The sequence below is a fragment of the Crinia signifera genome, chromosome 4 (assembly GCF_055691185.1).
Source record: "Crinia signifera chromosome 4, ASM5569118v1, whole genome shotgun sequence".
Classification (NCBI taxonomy): domain Eukaryota; kingdom Metazoa; phylum Chordata; class Amphibia; order Anura; family Myobatrachidae; genus Crinia; species Crinia signifera.
The window spans coordinates 336485630-336504167 of record NC_139220.1 but is presented as its reverse complement, the minus strand read 5'-3'; the positions used below and the strand labels follow the sequence as shown (position 1 = coordinate 336504167).

Here is an 18538-nt window from a genome sequence, read left to right as displayed (position 1 = left end):
CTCTCTCCCCCCCCTTACTGTGTGTGTCTCTCTCCCCCCTTACTGTGTGTGTCTCTGTCCCCCCTTACTGTGTGTGTGGGTCTCTCTCTCCCCCCTTACTGTGTGTGTGTGTGTGTCTCTCCCCCTTACTGTGTGTGTGTGTCTCTCTCCCCCCTTACTGTGTGTGTGTCTCTCTCTCCCCCCTTACTGTGTGTGTGTGTCTCTCTCTCCCCCCTTACTGTGTGTGTCTTTCCCCCTTACTGTGTGTGTCTCTCCCCCTTACTGTGTCCCCCCCCCCCCCACTGAGACTTTCTCTCTCTCGCTTATTCGATTATTAACAATGCGAATGCTGGCAACATTTGGCCGCGGTTATTAGAGAATCCCACCCTTTATGACTTCCGCGAGCTTAATAAATCTGCCCCTGAGTCTCTCTCACTCGCTCTCTCGCTCGCTCTCTCGCTCTCTTGTTTTCTCTCTCACCTTTATCTCGCTTTCTCCTCTCTCTCCCTGTAGCTGATTACTCCCTGGACTACACCACCGGGAACCTCATGAATTTCGCCACGGTATTTGCGGTCATGTTTAATGGCTGCACTGGCATTATGGCGGGATGTAATATGTCCGGTAAGATACAAGTCTCCTCTTCTCTTCCCAGCATCCTTTGCATGCCCACAGGCTATAGCGCAGATTTATCCAGATAATCTCCCTCCCCGTGACACCAGTCTATGTTGATATTACAAGTCACCCAGAAGTTCTGAGAACATATACAGATCAGAGTGGCATTTGGTGGGACTATTGCCATGCACCATCCGCCGGAATGGGTTGCGCGCCCCATTCTCAGCAATAAGACATGCTCACCAGCTATACAGATACGTGGCACTGGCGGAAACGAATAGAATGGCCCCATCTGTAATTGTTGCAGATCCAACGAAACACCAAATGGCCTAATAGAACAGCCATATTGTAATACATAATACAGTATGCTATGCTTATTCTCCATGTAACACTGAGGATATTTATTCTGCGCTGACCATGTGATCACAGCATCCACCTCCATCCTATTTTATATATATATTGACCATGTCACATAAAGTCAAAATGGCTACCTCAGAGCACCTCCTAGAACTCCTCAGGGATGCTCCTTCTTCCTAAATCTCTTTGGTTCAGTTCACAAGATGGCTGCCTTAGAGGGACTCCCAGAATACCTCACGGATGCCCCTTCTTTACAAAGTGATCTTTATAAAGATGGCACAAGATGGCTACCTCGCAGCGACTCTTCCATAATACTGTACATCAGGGTTGCACCTGCTTCATAGATATCTCTGGTTCAGTGCACAAGATGGCTGCCTCAGAGCGACTCCCAGAATACCTCAGGGTTGCGCCTGCTGCATAGATATCTCTGGTTCAGTGCACAAGATGGCTGCCTCACAGCGACTCCCAGAATACCTCAAGGTTGTGCCTGCTTCATAGATATCTCTGGTTCAGTGCACAAGATGGCTGCCTCAGAGCGACTCCCAGAATACCTCAGGGTTGCGCCTGCTGCATAGATATCTCTGGTTCAGTGCACAAGATCGCTGCCTCAGAGCGACTCCCAGAATACCTCAGGGTTGCGCCTGCTTCATAGATATCTCTGGTTCAGTGCACAAGATGGCTGCCTCAGAGCGACTCCCAGAATACCTCAGGGTTGCAACTGCTTCTTAGATCTTTGTTTAGTGTACAAGATGGCTGTACCACAAACCCTGACACATTATTGCGGCACACGACCTAGCTGTTTGGATGTGCGAGGGTCCATTTCCATGTCTTCATGATGCTCACAGTCTCCCGGTCACCCTGTTTGTTATCCACAGGCGAGCTGAAGCAGCCGAGCCGCGCCATTCCTATCGGCACAATTATCGCTGTGATCATCACCTTCTTTGTCTACCTGATACTCTTCATACTGACAGCGTTCACCTGTGACAGGTAGGAGCGGGACTGAGGCCATATAACCCCCTCTCTGTAAGGGCCAGATGCACTCAGCTTCAAAAGTGATAAAATAGAGAGTGATAAACAACCAACCAATCAGCTCCTACCTGTCATGTCACAGACTGGGTTTGAAAAATAACAGGTAGGAGCTGATTGGCTGGCTGTTTTCTCTCCGCTTTATCACTTTTGACGCTTGATACATCTGGCCCTAAGTCCCCCGCGCAGTGGAATATCCGCGTCAGTTATTATCTCTCGCGGAGTCAGGTGACCTCGGTCATGGAGGAAATGATCCCGTGTGTCGGGACGGGTGACTGGGAGGAATGACCTGAATTCTCCTTGTGTCTCTTGTTAGGACGCTGCTGAAAGAAGATTACGGGTTCTTCCAGCCGATTAACATCTGGCCTCCGTTTGTCCTGATTGGGGTGTATGCCACGTCCCTGTCTGCCTCCATGAGCACCCTCATTGGGGCGTCTCGCATCCTGCATGCTCTCGCCAAGGACGACTTGTTTGGTGAGACACCCGTTGTCGTGTGTATTATTCCTGTTCTGCGCTGGGTACACACTGGCACCATGTGTATCCAGGTAATGTGTCGGCACAAAGAGCCGACATATAGGATCCCGGGTACACACTGGCACCATGCATATCCAGGTAATGTGTCGGCACAGAGAGCCGACATATAGGATCCCGGGTACACACTGGCACCATGCGCATCCAGGTAATGTGTCGGCACAGAGAGCCGACATATAGGATCCCGGGTACACATTGGCACCATGCGTATCCAGGTAATGTGTCGGCACAGAAAGCCGACATATAGGATCCCGGGTACACATTGGCACCATGCGTATCCAGGTAATGTGTCGGCACAGAGAGCCGACATATAGGATCCCGGGTACACACTGGCACCATGCGTATCCAGGTAATGTGTCGGCACAGAGAGCCGACATATAGGATCCCGGGTACACACTGGCACCATGCGTATCCAGGTAATGTGTCGGCACAGAGAGCCGACATATAGGATCCCGGGTACACACTGGCACCATGCGTATCCAGGTAATGTGTCGGCACAGAGAGCCGACATATAGGATCCCGGGTACACACTGGCACCATGCGTATCCAGGTAATGTGTCGGCACAGAGAGCCGACATATAGGATCCCGGGTACACACTGGCACCATGCGTATCCAGGTAATGTGTCGGCACAGAGAGCCGACATATAGGATCCCGGGTACACACTGGCACCATGCGTATCCAGGTAATGTGTCGGCACAGAGAGCCGACATATAGGATTCTGGGTACACACTGGCACCATGCGTATCCAGGTAATGTGTCGGCACAGAGAGCCGACATATAGGATCCCTGGTACACACTGTCACCATGCGTATCCAGGTAATGTGTCGGCACAGAGAGCCGACATATAGGATCCCGGGTACACACTGGCACCATGCGTATCCAGGTAATGTGTCGGCACAGAGAGCCGACATATAGGATCCCGGGTACACACTGGCGCCATGCGTATCCAGGTAATGTGTCGGCACAGAGAGCCGACATATAGGATCCCGGGTACACACTGGCGCCATGCGTATCCAGGTAATGTGTCGGCACAGAGAGCCGACATATAGGATCCCGGGTACACACTGGCACCATGCGTATCCAGGTAATGTGTCGGCACAGAGAGCCGACATATAGGATCCCGGGTACACACTGGCACCATGCGTATCCAGGTAATGTGTCGGCACAGAGAGCCGACATATAGGATCCCGGGTACACACTGGCACCATGCGTATCCAGGTAATGTGTCGGCACAGAGAGCCGACATATAGGATCCCGGGTACACACTGGCACCATGCGTATCCAGGTAATGTGTCGGCACAGAGAGCCGACATATAGGATCCCGGATACACACTGGCACCATGCGTATCCAGGTAATGTGTCGGCACAGAGAGCCGACATATAGGATCCCGGATACACACTGGCACCATGCGTATCCAGGTAATGTGTCGGCACAGAGAGCCGACATATAGGATCCCGGGTACACACTGGCACCATGCGTATCCAGGTAATGTGTCGGCACAGAGAGCCGACATATAGGATCCCGGGTACACACTGGCACCATGCGTATCCAGGTAATGTGTCGGCACAGAGAGCCGACATATAGGATCCCGGGTACACACTGGCACCATGCGTATCCAGGTAATGTGTCGGCACAGAGAGCCGACATATAGGATCCCGGGTACACACTGGCACCATGCGTATCCAGGTAATGTGTCGGCACAGAGAACCGACATATAGGATCCCGGGTACACACTGGCACCATGCGTATCCAGGTAATGTGTCGGCACAGAGAGCCGACATATAGGATCCCGGGTACACACTGGCGCCATGCGTATCCAGGTAATGTGTAGGCACAGAGAGCCGACATATAGGATCCCGGGTACACACTGGCGCCATGCGTATCCAGGTAATGTGCCGGCACAGAGAGCCGACATATAGGATCCCGGGTACACACTGGCGCCATGCGTATCCAGGTAATGTGTCGGCACAGAGAGCCGACATATAGGATCCTGGGTACACACTGGCGCCATGCGTATCCAGGTAATGTGTCGGCACAGAGAGCCGACATATAGTATCCTGGGTACACACTGGCGCCATGCGTATCCAGGTAATGTGTCGGCACAGAGAGCCGACATATAGGATCCCGGGTACACACTGGCACCATGCGTATCCAGGTAATGTGTCGGCACAGAGAGCCGACATATAGGATCCCGGGTACACACTGGCACCATGCGTATCCAGGTAATGTGTCGGCACAGAGAGCCGACATATAGGATCCCGGGTACACACTGGCACCATGCGTATCCAGGTAATGTGTCGGCACAGAGAGCCGACATATAGGATCCCGGGTACACACTGGCACCATGCGTATCCAGGTAATGTGTCGGCACAGAGAGCCGACATATAGGATCCCGGGTACACACTGGCACCATGCGTATCCAGGTAATGTGTCGGCACAGAGAGCCGACATATAGGATCCCGGGTACACACTGGCACCATGCGTATCCAGGTGATGTGTCGGCACAGAGAGCCGACATATAGGATCCCGGGTACACACTGGCACCATGCGTATCCAGGTGATGTGTTGGCACAGAGAGACGACATATAGGATCCCGGGTATACACTGGCACCATGCGTATCCAGCTGATGTGTCGGCACAGAGAGACGACATATAGGATCCCGGGTACACACTGGCACCATGCGTATCCAGGTAATGTGTCGGCACAGAGAGACGACATATAGGATCCCGGGTACACACTGGCACCATGCGTATCCAGGTAATGTGTCGGCACAGAGAGCCGACATATAGGATCCCGGGTACACACTGGCACCATGCGTATCCAGGTAATGTGTCGGCACAGAGAGCCGACATATAGGATCCCGGATACACACTGGCACCATGCGTATCCAGGTAATGTGTCGGCACAGAGAGCCGACATATAGGATTCCGGGTACACACTGGCACCATGCGTATCCAGGTAATGTGTCGGCACAGAGAGCCGACATATAGGATCCCGGGTACACACTGGCACCATGCGTATCCAGGTAATGTGTCGGCACAGAGAGCCGACATATAGGATCCCGGGTACACACTGGCACCATGCGTATCCAGGTAATGTGTCGGCACAGAGAGCCGACATATAGGATCCCGGGTACACACTGGCACCATGCGTATCCAGGTAATGTGTCGGCACAGAGAGCCGACATATAGGATCCCGGGTACACACTGGCACCATGCGTATCCAGGTAATGTGTCGGCACAGAGAGCCGACATATAGGATCCCGGGTACACACTGGCACCATGCGTATCCAGGTAATGTGTCGGCACAGAGAGCCGACATATAGGATCCCGGGTACACACTGGCACCATGCGTATCCAGGTAATGTGTCGGCACAGAGAGCCGACATATAGGATCCCGGGTACACACTGGCACCATGCGTATTCAGGTAATGTGTCGGCACAGAGAGCCGACATATAGGATCCCGGGTACACACTGGCACCATGCGTATCCAGGTAATGTGTCGGCACAGAGAGCCGACATATAGGATCCCGGGTACACACTGGCACCATGCGTATCCAGGTAATGTGTCGGCACAGAGAGCCGACATATAGGATCCCGGGTACACACTGGCGCCATGCGTATCCAGGTAATGTGTCGGCACAGAGAGCCGACATATAGGATCCCGGGTACACACTGGCGCCATGCGTATCCAGGTAATGTGTCGGCACAGAGAGCCGACATATAGGATCCCGGGTACACATTGGCGCCATGCGTATCCAGGTAATGTGTCGGCACAGAGAGCCGACATATAGGATCCCGGGTACACACTGGCGCCATGCGTATCCAGGTAATGTGTAGGCACAGAGAGCCGACATATAGGATCCCGGGTACACACTGGCGCCATGCGTATCCAGGTAATGTGTAGGCACAGAGAGCCGACATATAGGATCCCGGGTACACACTGGCGCCATGCGTATCCAGGTAATGTGCCGGCACAGAGAGCCGACATATAGGATCCCGGGTACACACTGGCGCCATGCGTATCCAGGTAATGTGTCGGCACAGAGAGCCGACATATAGGATCCCGGGTACACACTGGCGCCATGCGTATCCAGGTAATGTGTCGGCACAGAGAGCCGACATATAGGATCCCGGTTACACACTGGCGCCATGCGTATCCAGGTAATGTGTCGGCACAGAGAGCCGACATATAGGATCCCGGGTACACACTGGCGCCATGCGTATCCAGGTAATGTGTCGGCACAGAGAGCCGACATATAGGATCCCGGGTACACACTGGCGCCATGCGTATCCAGGTAATGTGTCGGCACAGAGAGCCGACATATAGGATCCCGGGTACACACTGGCGCCATGCGTATCCAGGTAATGTGTCGGCACAGAGAGCCGACATATAGGATCCCGGGTACACACTGGCGCCATGCGTATTCAGGTAATGTGTCGGCACAGAGAGCCGACATATAGGATCCCGGGTACACACTGGCGCCATGCGTATCCAGGTAATGTGTCGGCACAGAGAGCCGACATATAGGATCCCGGGTACACACTGGCGCCATGCGTATCCAGGTAATGTGTCGGCACAGAGAGCCGACATATAGGATCCCGGGTACACACTGGCGCCATGCGTATCCAGGTAATGTGTCGGCTCAGAGAGCCGACATATAGGATCCCGGGTACACACTGGCGCCATGCGTATCCAGGTAATGTGTCGGCACAGAGAGCCGACATATAGGATCCCGGGTACACACTGGCGCCATGCGTATCCAGGTAATGTGTCGGCACAGAGAGCCGACATATAGGATCCCGGGTACACACTGGCACCATGCGTATTCAGGTAATGTGTCGGCACAGAGAGCCGACATATAGGATCCCGGGTACACACTGGCACCATGCGTATCCAGGTAATGTGTCGGCACAGAGAGCCGACATATAGGATCCCGGGTACACACTGGCACCATGCGTATCCAGGTAATGTGTCGGCACAGAGAGCCGACATATAGGATCCCGGGTACACACTGGCACCATGCGTATCCAGGTAATGTGTCGGCACAGAGAGCCGACATATAGGATCCCGGGTACACACTGGCACCATGCGTATCCAGGTAATGTGTCGGCACAGAGAGCCGACATATAGGATCCCGGGTACACACTGGCACCATGCGTATCCAGGTAATGTGTCGGCACAGAGAGCCGACATATAGGATCCCGGGTACACACTGGCACCATGCGTATCCAGGTAATGTGTCGGCACAGAGAGCCGACATATAGGATCCCGGGTACACATTGGCGCCATGCGTATCCAGGTAATGTGTCGGCACAGAGAGCCGACATATAGGATCCCGGGTACACACTGGCGCCATGCGTATCCAGGTAATGTGTAGGCACAGAGAGCCGACATATAGGATCCCGGGTACACACTGGCGCCATGCGTATCCAGGTAATGTGCCGGCACAGAGAGCCGACATATAGGATCCCGGGTACACACTGGCGCCATGCGTATCCAGGTAATGTGTCGGCACAGAGAGCCGACATATAGGATCCCGGGTACACACTGGCGCCATGCGTATCCAGGTAATGTGTCGGCACAGAGAGCCGACATATAGGATCCTGGGTACACACTGGCGCCATGCGTATCCAGGTAATGTGTCGGCACAGAGAGCCGACATATAGGATCCCGGGTACACACTGGCGCCATGCGTATCCAGGTAATGTGTCGGCACAGAGAGCCGACATATAGGATCCCGGGTACACACTGGCGCCATGCGTATCCAGGTAATGTGTCGGCACAGAGAGCCGACATATAGGATCCCGGGTACACACTGGCGCCATGCGTATCCAGGTAATGTGTCGGCACAGAGAGCCGACATATAGTATCCCGGGTACACACTGGCGCCATGCGTATCCAGGTAATGTGTCGGCACAGAGAGCCGACATATAGGATCCCGGGTACACACTGGCGCCATGCGTATCCAGGTAATGTGTCGGCACAGAGAGCCGACATATAGGATCCCGGGTACACACTGGCACCATGCGTATCCAGGTAATGTGTCGGCACAGAGAGCCGACATATAGGATCCCGGGTACACACTGGCACCATGCGTATCCAGGTAATGTGTCGGCACAGAGAGCCGACATATAGGATCCCGGATACACACTGGCACCATGCGTATCCAGGTAATGTGTCGGCACAGAGAGCCGACATATAGGATCCCGGATACACACTGGCACCATGCGTATCCAGGTAATGTGTCGGCACAGAGAGCCGACATATAGGATCCTGGGTACACATTGGCACCATGCGTATCCAGGTAATGTGTCGGCACAGAGAGCTGACATATAGGTTCGTGTGTACACAACTGGGGATGTAATGAAGGCACATTCCGTGGTCGCTAGTTTTATTGCCGGGTTAGCCATCCGGCAGGGGTGACGCCGCTAGCAACCATGGGCGCTGGCGTATCTGGCATACATACTGAGCGATACATCTGATTGGCCAGAAACGTCCCAGTGTGTACCAAGCTTTACCCTTACTTAGTTTGACCTCCCTTCTCCATTGGGGCTTTGATGGCTTGTGCCGCTGTTATGGGGTATTTGTTACGTAATGGTCTTCCCATCCCATCTTCAATAGAACTCCCAGCTTAGTATATGTACCCCTCAGTGGGACGCCAGTAGCCCCGACAGAGCATCGTGTTACCTAGTGGACCGCAAGTGCCCCAATAAGCTTTATTAGTGGCTGTGCAGGCATTCTGAATATCGAGTGGTCCTGACCGGGGATGATTTTGTAAGTAAAGTGTTGACATGCCGACATTAACCAAATTTAGATCTGCTGAAAACGTTACTATGCATGTTGACATTATGAACATGTCATGGTGGTGCTGCAGTTATTTGAGGTGCGGTTAGTTTTGTCGACATAAATAATGCATGTTGACGGTGTCTGTGTTCCTGGCTCCTGTAGACCTCTTTTGCTGACACCCACATTTCTCTCTTCTTTCCCAGGAATTCTTCTGGCTCCAGCGAAGCTGATGTCCAAGGGAGGGAACCCCTGGGGGGCAGTGCTGTACACGTGGGCGCTGGTGCAGGTAAGAGAGACATGGGGTACCTGATCCCACTGTACGGCGTTATGGGGGGCAATGGGATCGGTACATGTTTCCTAGCACGGCGCCCAATTACCATACGTAAGGAACCTCTGTCATTTAGTCACCCTATAAAGTCATCGCATGTGATTTTATAGGGTGCGATGCCATTTACTTTACGTGAGATGCAATGAGATTGAGGCACCCCCCCCCCCACTATCCACGCCACCCCGAAGCCTGGCGAGCGCAGCGGGATGCGTCCTCCTGACCTTTTCATACCCCCTTTATCCACGTTGGAGTGGAGTTTATATAGCGTGGCGAGCGCAGCAGATTACGTTACATGTATTCCGCGTCCCCTCACTGCGCTCGCCACACTATATAAAGTCAACTCCACGCCGACGTGGATAGTGGGGGTATGAAAAGGTCGGGAGGACGCGTTCTGCCGCCCCTCGCGGGGCTTGCTGCGTTCGTCACGCTTTGGGGTGGCCTGGATAGTGTGTGTGTGTGGGGCGGGGGGGGGGGGGGGTGCCTCAATCTCATTGCATCTCATATAAGTGTGTAGTAATGTAAATGGCATCGCACCCTATAAAATCGCATGCGATTTTGCGATGCGATCGCACTGCCCGGGGGCAAAAAAAGAGCAGTGAATAAATTACATCGCAATGCTATTTTCTTACGCAGAATCGCCCGCTAAGCAATTGGGCGCCATACTAGGAAACAAGTACCTGGGATCACCTCATTTATCCTGTCGTTGTAGCTGGTCCTGTTGGCGGGGAAGCTGAACACCATCGCTGGGATAGTCACCGTGTTTTACCTCATGGCGTACGCAGCTATAGACCTGGCATGCTTGGCGCTAGAATGGGCATCAGCGCCAAACTTCCGGTGAGATTATTGGGACTGTGGCGTTTTGATGTGTTGCCTCTGTGCTCGGTCTGATGATTTTGTTTTTCCCTGGTGTAGTCCCACGTTCCGCCTCTTCTCCTGGCATTCCTGCCTGCTGGGCATCCTCAGCTGCCTGGTGATGATGTTCCTCATTAACCCTGCCTATGCGTCCGGGAGCATCGTCCTTCTCCTGCTACTGCTGGGATCCATTCACTTCCGGAGCGGCAGCAGTAGCTGGGGGTACATCAGCCAGGCCCTGATCTTCCACCAGGTGAGAGTGGCCTTATGGTAGTGCTGGGGTGGGGGATGAGAGGGAGGCACCCCACACCATGAGGGGTAATAGTGCTGAGGTGGGGGGGTGAGAGGGAGGCACCCCACACCATGAGGGGTAATAGTGCTGGGGTGGGGGAACAGAGGGAGGCACCACACACCATGAGGGGTAATAGTGCTGAGGTGGGGGGATGAGAGGGAGGCACCCCACACCATGAGAGGTAATAGTGCTGAGGTGGGGGGTGAGAGGGAGGCACCCCACACCATGAGGGGTAATAGTGCTGAGGTGGGGGGGTGAGAGGGAGGCACCCCACACCATGAGGGGTAATAGTGCTGGGGTGGGGGAACAGAGGGAGGCACCACACACCATGAGGGGTAATAGTGCTGAGGTGGGGGGATGAGAGGGAGGCACCCCACACCATGAGAGGTAATAGTGCTGGGGTGGGGGATGAGAGGGAGGCACCCCACACCATGAGGGGTAATAGTGCTGAGGTGGGGGGGTGAGAGGGAGGCACCCCACACCATGAGAGGTAATAGGGCTGAGGTGGGGGATGAGATGGAGGCACCCCACACCATGAGAGGTAATAGTGCTGGGGTGGGGGGAACAGAGGGAGGCACCCCACACCATGAGGGGTAATAGTGCTGGGGTGGGGGGAACAGAGGGAGGCACCCCACACCATGAGGGGTAATAGTGCTGGGGTGGGGGGAACAGAGGGAGGCACCCCACACCATGAGGGGTAATAGTGCTGGGGTGGGGAGAACAGAGGGAGGCACCACACACCATGAGGGGTAATAGTGCTGGGGTGGGGGAACAGAGGGAGGCACCACACACCATGAGGGGTAATAGTGCTGAGGTGGGGGGATGAGAGGGAGGCACCTCACACCATGAGGGGTAATAGTGCTGAGGTGGGGGGATGAAAGGGAGGCACCCCACACCATGAGAGGTAATAGTGCTGGGGTGGGGGATGAGAGGGAGGCACCCACACCATGAGGGGTAATAGTGCTGGGGTGGGGGAACAGAGGGAGGCACCACACACCATGAGGGGTAATAGTGCTGAGGTGGGGGGATGAGAGGGAGGCACCCCACACCATGAGGGGTAATAGTGCGCTGAGGTGGGGGATGAGAGGGAGGCACCTCACACCATGAGGGGTAATAGTGCCGAGGGGGGGGGGGGTGAGAGGGAGGCACCTCACACCATGAGGGGGAATAGTGCTGGGGTGGGGGATGAGAGGGAGGCACCTCACACCATGAGGGGTAATAGTGCCGAGAGGGGGGGGGGGGGGATGAGAGGGAGGCACCTCACACCATGAGGGGTAATAGTGCTGAGGTGGGGGGATGAGAGGGAGGCACCTCACACCATGAGGGGTAATAGTGCCGAGGGGGGGGGGGGGGGGGGTGAGAGGGAGGCATCTCACACCATGAGGGGAAATAGTGCTGAGGTGGGGGGATGAGAGGGAGGCACCTTACACCATGAGGGGTAAATAATAGTGCTGAGGTGGGGAACAGAGGGAGGCACCACACACCATTATTATTATTATTATAATTTTATTTATAAGGCGCCACAAGTGTTTCGCAGCGCCGTACAAAGGAACAATACAGGGAGACAAAACTTGGCATAACATTGAATAAATAACAAAAATACAGTACAAATAAAGAGCACCACAGTTCAATACACATTACAGCTTAAATGTAAGTAGTGAGGACCCAATCAACATACAACTAGAGGCTTGAGGCCAATGATGGAGATGAGTATGAAGATGGTCACTGAGTGTTGGAGTATAGGAGAGCTGTGAGTGAAATGTGAAGAGAAGAGGGCTTTGACAACAGGAGGGAAGAGCGCCCTGCTCGGAGGATCTTACAATCTAGTAGGAAGGGGAGACAGACAGATTACAAGAGGTGCAAGCGAGGGGGTGGTGGTTAGATAGCAGGATGTAAACAGGCAAGGGGTCGGAGAACCAGCTGGTTTATGCAGTGGAAGGGTACGCTTTGATGAATAGGTGAGTTTTCAGTGCCCGTTTGAAGCTTTGCAAGGTCGGGGAGAGTCTAATGGAGCGAGGGAGTGCGTTCCACTGAAGGGGTGCAGCACGGGCAAAGTCCTGTACTCTAGCATGGGAAGCAGTGATCAGGGTGGAGGAGAGACGACAGTCGTCAGCTGACCGTAGAGGGCGGGAGGGTGTATGAATGGAGATGAGGTTAGAGATATATGGAGCAATGGAATAAGAGATGGCCCTGTATGTGAGTGTGAGGTGTTTGAAGAGGATTCTGTAGGGGAATGGAAGCCAGTGCAGATTTTGTTGAAGGGGAGTAGCAGAGTTAGAGCGGCGGGAGAGGAAGATAAGCCTGGCTGCAGCATTGAGGACAGATTGGAGAGGAGCTAGTTGGGATTGAGCGAGGCCAGTGAGAAGAGCATTACAGTAGTCAAGCCGTGAGATGACTAATGAGTGGATGATCAGCTTAGTTGCACTCTGTGAGAGAAAGGGCCTGATGCGAGCAATGTTGCGTAACTGGAACCGGCAAGAATGGGCCAGGGCTTGGATGTGGGGTGCAAAGGAGAGGGAGGAGTCAAGAGTGACACCCAGGCAGCGGAGTTGGGGAACAGGGGAGATGATGGTGTTGTTAACAGTGATAGAGCCCCCCACACCATGAGGGGTAATAATGCTGAATTGGGGGGATGAGAGGAAGGCACTCCACACCATGAGGGGTAATAGTGCGCTGTGGTGGGGGATGAGAGGGAGGCACCTCACACCATGAGGGGTAATAGTGCTGAGGAAGGGGGGTGAGAGGGAGGCACCTCACACCATGAGGGGTAATAGTGCTGAGGTGGGGGGGGGGGGGGGGTTGAGAGGGAGGCACCTCACACTATGAGGGGTAATGGTGCTGAGGAAGGAGGGTGGTGAGAGAGGCACCTCACAACCCACACCATGAGGGGTAATAGTGCTGAGGTGTGGGGATGAGAGGGAGGCACTCCACACCATGAGGGGTAATAGTTCTGAGGTGGGGGATGAGAGGGAGGCACCTCACACCATGGGAGGAAATAGTGCCGAGGAAGGGGGGGTGAGAGGGAGGCACCTCACACCATGAGGGGTAATAGTGTTGAGGTGAGGGATGAGAGGGAGGCACCTCACACCATGAGGGGTAATAGTGCCGAGGTGGGGGATATGAGGGAGACACCTCACACCATGGGGGGGATGAGAGGGAGGCACCCCACACCATGAGGGGAAATAGTGCCGAGGTGGGGGATACGAGGGAGACACCTCACACCATGAGGGGTAATAGTGCCGAGGTGGGGGGATGAGAGGGAGGCACCCCACACCATGAGGGGTAATAATGCTGAATTGGATGGATGAGAGGAAGGCACTCCACACCACGAGGGGTAATAGTGCTGAGGTGGGGGGATGGGGCGGAAGGATCCTCACACCATAAGGGATGATAGGGCAGAGATGGGGGGATGAGGAGGGAGGCTGCCCCTATATATGTCCCCACCTCATGCTGCCATGTATGTCTCCTCTCTTTCTCCCTCTCTGTGACGTACGTTTCCCTGGTCCTAGGTCAGGATATACCTGCTGCCCCTATATATGTCCCCATCCCGTGCCGCCATGTATGTCTCCTCTCTCTCCCTGTCTGTGACGTACGTTTCGCTGGTCCCAGGTCAGGAAATACCTGCTGCCCCTATATATGTCACTATCCCGTGTCGCCATGTATGTATCCTCTTTCTCTCTCCCTGTCTGTGACATACGTTTCCCTGGTCCCAGGTCAGGAAATACCTTCTGCCCCTATATATGTCCGCATCCCGTGCCGCCATGTATGTCTCCTCTCTCTCCCTGTCAGTGACGTACGTTTCCCTGGTTCCAGGTCAGAAAATACCTGCTTCTCTTGGATGTTCGGAAAGAACATGTGAAGTTCTGGAGACCGCAGATTCTTCTCATGGTGTCCAACCCACGGACCTCCTGCCAGCTCATCAAGTTCATCAATGATCTGAAGAAAGGAGGACTGTTTGTCATGGGCCACGTGGAGACTGGGGACCTGGGTGAGATCCTTAATGCTTTCCGTTCACCCTGCACATTTAGGCTACAGGGCACACGTCCAGTGTATGACACCATAATGAGTGTCCTGGGAATACCATAGCCATGACTCGCTGAAGTGTTGATCCGCTGGGCTTGTACTGTACTCTGCCTGTAAGTGTATTGTTCAGATTACTCATCGGTGTCTCCTTCCTTCTACTCTCTAGATACTCTTCCCTCAGACCCAATTCAGGCCCATTACAGCTTCTGGCTGAGTCTGGTGGATAAACTCAATGTTAAAGCCTTTGTGGATCTCACCTTGTGCCCATCTGTTCGTCAGGGGATACAGCAGCTTCTGCGCATCACAGGCCTGGGTATGTTCTGTTATGGCTGTAATAACACCACAGGGGATCTACCCCCCCAGCACCTCCACCCACCAGCACCTCCATCTATTGCCTCTGCCACCTCCACCCTGTCCTATATCTCTCTGCTGTTCCTGTAGACCCCACCGGCACCTCCATCCATTATCCATCTTCTCTCTCTGATGTTCCTCTACTGACCACACCGGCACCTCCCTCCATTCCCCATCATTCCCCATCATATCTCTCTGTGTTCCTGTACTGACCCCACCAGCACCTCCACCCATTGCCTCTGCCGCCTCCACCCTGTCCTATATCTCTCTGCTGTTCCTGTAGACCCCACTGGCACCTCCATCCATTATCCATCTTCTCTCTCTGATGTTCCTCTACTGACCACACCGGCACCTCCCTCCATTCCCCATCACATCTCTCTGTGTTCCTGTACTGACCCCACCCGCACCTCCATCCATTGCCTCTGCCGCCTCCACCCTGTCCTATATCTCTCTGCTGTTCCTGTAGACCCCACTGGCACCTCCATCCATTATCCATCTTCTCTCTCTGATGTTCCTCTACTGACCACACCGGCACCTCCCTCCATTCCCCATCACATCTCTCTGTGTTCCTGTACTGACCCCACCCGCACCTCCATCCATTGCCTCTATCGCCTCCACCCTGTCCTATATCTCTGCTGTTTCTGTACTGACCCCACCGGCCCCTTCACCCATTGCTTCTCTCTTGCCTCCTCCCTCTCTCTGCTCCTCCTATACTGCCCCCCCCCCAACACACACACACATCACCATGTGACTGTCTCTCTGCTTCTCCTATACCCCCCCCCCCCAACACACACACATCACCATGTGACTGTCTGAGTTCCATCTACTCACCTTAGTTCTGCTTCTCCACCTCCAGGAGGGATGAAGCCAAACACTCTGGTCCTGGGTTTCTATGACGATGCCAGCCCTGATGACTACTTCCTGCAGGACTCTGCCTTTACCCCTGGCCTCTCTCCACAGGACGATCCATTTGGGGTGGATGCCGCCTCTTTGCAGGCCCATTTCCCACCTGTCCGAGGTCCGGAATCTCCTCGCCACGTGAGTCCTACAGAGTACGTGGCCATGATCTGTGACGCACTGAAGATGCATAAAAATATTGTCCTGGCACGTGGATTCCCAACACTGACCAGGCCGGGAACCTCGTCGCCCAATCCTGCCATATACATCGATGTGTGGCCACTGGATCTGCTGCGCCCCCAGGCTTCAGCCTATGTGGATGTTTGTAGCTTGTTTTTGCTGCAAATGGCCTGCATCCTCAACATGGCTGCCATGTGGCGACGGTACCAGCTCCGAGTCTTCCTGTGCGTGGAGTCCAGGGCCGCCGGAGGCAATGCTGATAGTGCTGGCTGGCTGGCGGCCGAGATGAAGTTCCGCGAGCTGCTGTTCAAATTGCGTATTCGAGCCTCCATCCGGATAGTGGGCTGGGATACTGTGGCCGCTCTGCGGGGCCAGGACGGTAAACTACCAGGCCTTACACGTGAGCCCATATCAGCCGAGTACCTGAGTGCGGCCAACCGTGCAGTAGCAGAGGAAGGCGGGGCAGAGTCCGCTGTGAGGTTTCTTTATCTTCCGCGGCCACCGGCTGATGCTTCCCTACATGAGCGCTACTTGGAGGAGTTGGACACATTAACAGAGGGTCTTGGCCCAACACTTCTCATTCATGGGCTGACTCCTGTCACCTGCACTGAGCTATGATGTGTGTACGGCGACCCCCTCACACCCGTCACAGGACACCAACCTGTCGTAGGTAACACTACTAAATAGTCCCCCTTCCCGCGAGAGTCTTCGCCTCATGACCTAGGGCACCTCCTGCTATCCCTACTCCCTGCAGCATTTACACTCACCCTCTGCCCCTCTCTGCAAACTGCCGACGCTTGGACTTATGATGAAGCGGCTTATTCCTAGAACCCTTTGCCGCAGGACGACGTTCGCTGTAGGCCTTTCCAGAAATGAGCATCTGCATTTTTGCTATGTTGGTTTCAAAAAGTTTGTGGTATTTTTGCACTTTACACAAGTTTTTTGGTTTCTCGTTCTGCTGTTAAAAATGTTTTGTTTGTTGGGGTTTTACTGTTCTTTGATGAATGTTGGATTGCTGTAGGTGCACGCTGGTTGCCTCATGGGTCTGATTAATTTACTGACCCCCAAAATCTGTTTGTCAGGTTAACCTTGTCCGTCTTCCAGAAAGCATGGTGACCCCATCCATACTTCTCGGCTCTTGCTAGAATTCTTCTTGTGTCTTCATTTAATGTGTCACTTTATGTGCCCTCTAGTCTTCCACCCATCCCAGTTCCCAGAATCCTTAGGTGTTCCTTCTCCGATGACCTGGTGTGTTAGATGGTACTAAATGTACACATGGTTTTCTGTCTGTAGATTCTGTTTTTCGATCATCGTTGCAAGTCCAATGACCACGCGTTTTGCCATCTTCAGTTTACACCCGGTGCTGCCTGTGAACGACAATTATGTCATTTGTTTTGCCTCTAAAACGGTTTCCGTTGATGTAAATATAATTTTTATTACACTTTCTACACGTAAACTCCTTTATTTCTCAATAATTGTTACATTGTTTATGCCACTTTGGTTCCTGTTACCGTGTTTGGCGCGTTTGAGGTTGCTGTTGAATGAGCAGAAATCCGCCCAGTAGGTCATGGGGGAATGCCCGCATGTCTGCCTGGTACCCTGCTCGCTCCTAGTGACTTACCGGACATGGCGTAGCGCAGCTTTCATTACTCAACCGTTACCAGCAGAAATGAATTGGATTGTCTTAGGGATTAGTGATATGTACACACACATGGGGGGGGGGGGGGGGGGGAGGATACGGTGCTCCGAATGGTGAGGAGTAGGTCTCATTGTCTCATGGCCACATTCCTATCCTCCTGTATGTGCGCTGGCCCCCCGCAGCCTTCACCCCTTACCACGCACTGATATGGACACGCAGGCCTGGAATGTATATAATATGACTCCAATATTGCACTTTTAGGAAGGGGATGCTTACTGTAGGGGTCCTGGTGGGGTTTGCAGATGTTTAGTGCCTTTTTGTACGTGTGTCTGCCTGTAGGACCTCAGCTATACAGACGTTAAGGGGTTATAAAATATTGTTGCGACTGTTATTTAGTTTTTTGTTTTTTTTAAATGAATTGAATTTTTTTTATGTAACATTTTGACACTTAATAAAAAATAATAATAATAAACTATACCTGGAGGTGTCGCCTGGTCCGTGCGCAGTGCTGTGTATCTGGAAGCTAACTACCCCCCCTTCCCCCAATCTCTGCACTGCCCGGGGTCACTGGTGCCTCCCCCTCTTCCAGTCCCTGTACCCCCAGCCTTCTCCGCTCCGAGTCCATCAGTCACATCCGCTATTGGGAGGGAATATATACGGCGGCTGGAAAACTGACA

The 18538-nt window shown here is 53.6% G+C and overlaps 1 protein-coding gene across 7 annotated transcripts in view; it reads left to right on the top strand.

The window, feature by feature from the left end:
* The window catches only part of SLC12A9 (solute carrier family 12 member 9), a 58893-nt gene extending 40556 nt beyond the window's left edge, over window positions 1–18337 (top strand). For all 7 annotated transcript variants that reach the window (XM_083185824.1, XM_083185823.1, XM_083185825.1 and 4 more), the window contains exons 6-14: window positions 493–600; window positions 1824–1935; window positions 2291–2448; window positions 9503–9585; window positions 10337–10461; window positions 10540–10732; window positions 14585–14759; window positions 14961–15107; window positions 16002–18337. In XM_083185824.1, coding sequence (XP_083041950.1) covers window positions 493–600; window positions 1824–1935; window positions 2291–2448; window positions 9503–9585; window positions 10337–10461; window positions 10540–10732; window positions 14585–14759; window positions 14961–15107; window positions 16002–16840 — 1940 coding nt within the window. In that variant the 3' untranslated portion in view covers window positions 16841–18337. The remainder of the gene's footprint in view (window positions 1–492; window positions 601–1823; window positions 1936–2290; window positions 2449–9502; window positions 9586–10336; window positions 10462–10539; window positions 10733–14584; window positions 14760–14960; window positions 15108–16001) is intronic.
* Window positions 18338–18538: the final 201 nt, after the last annotated feature.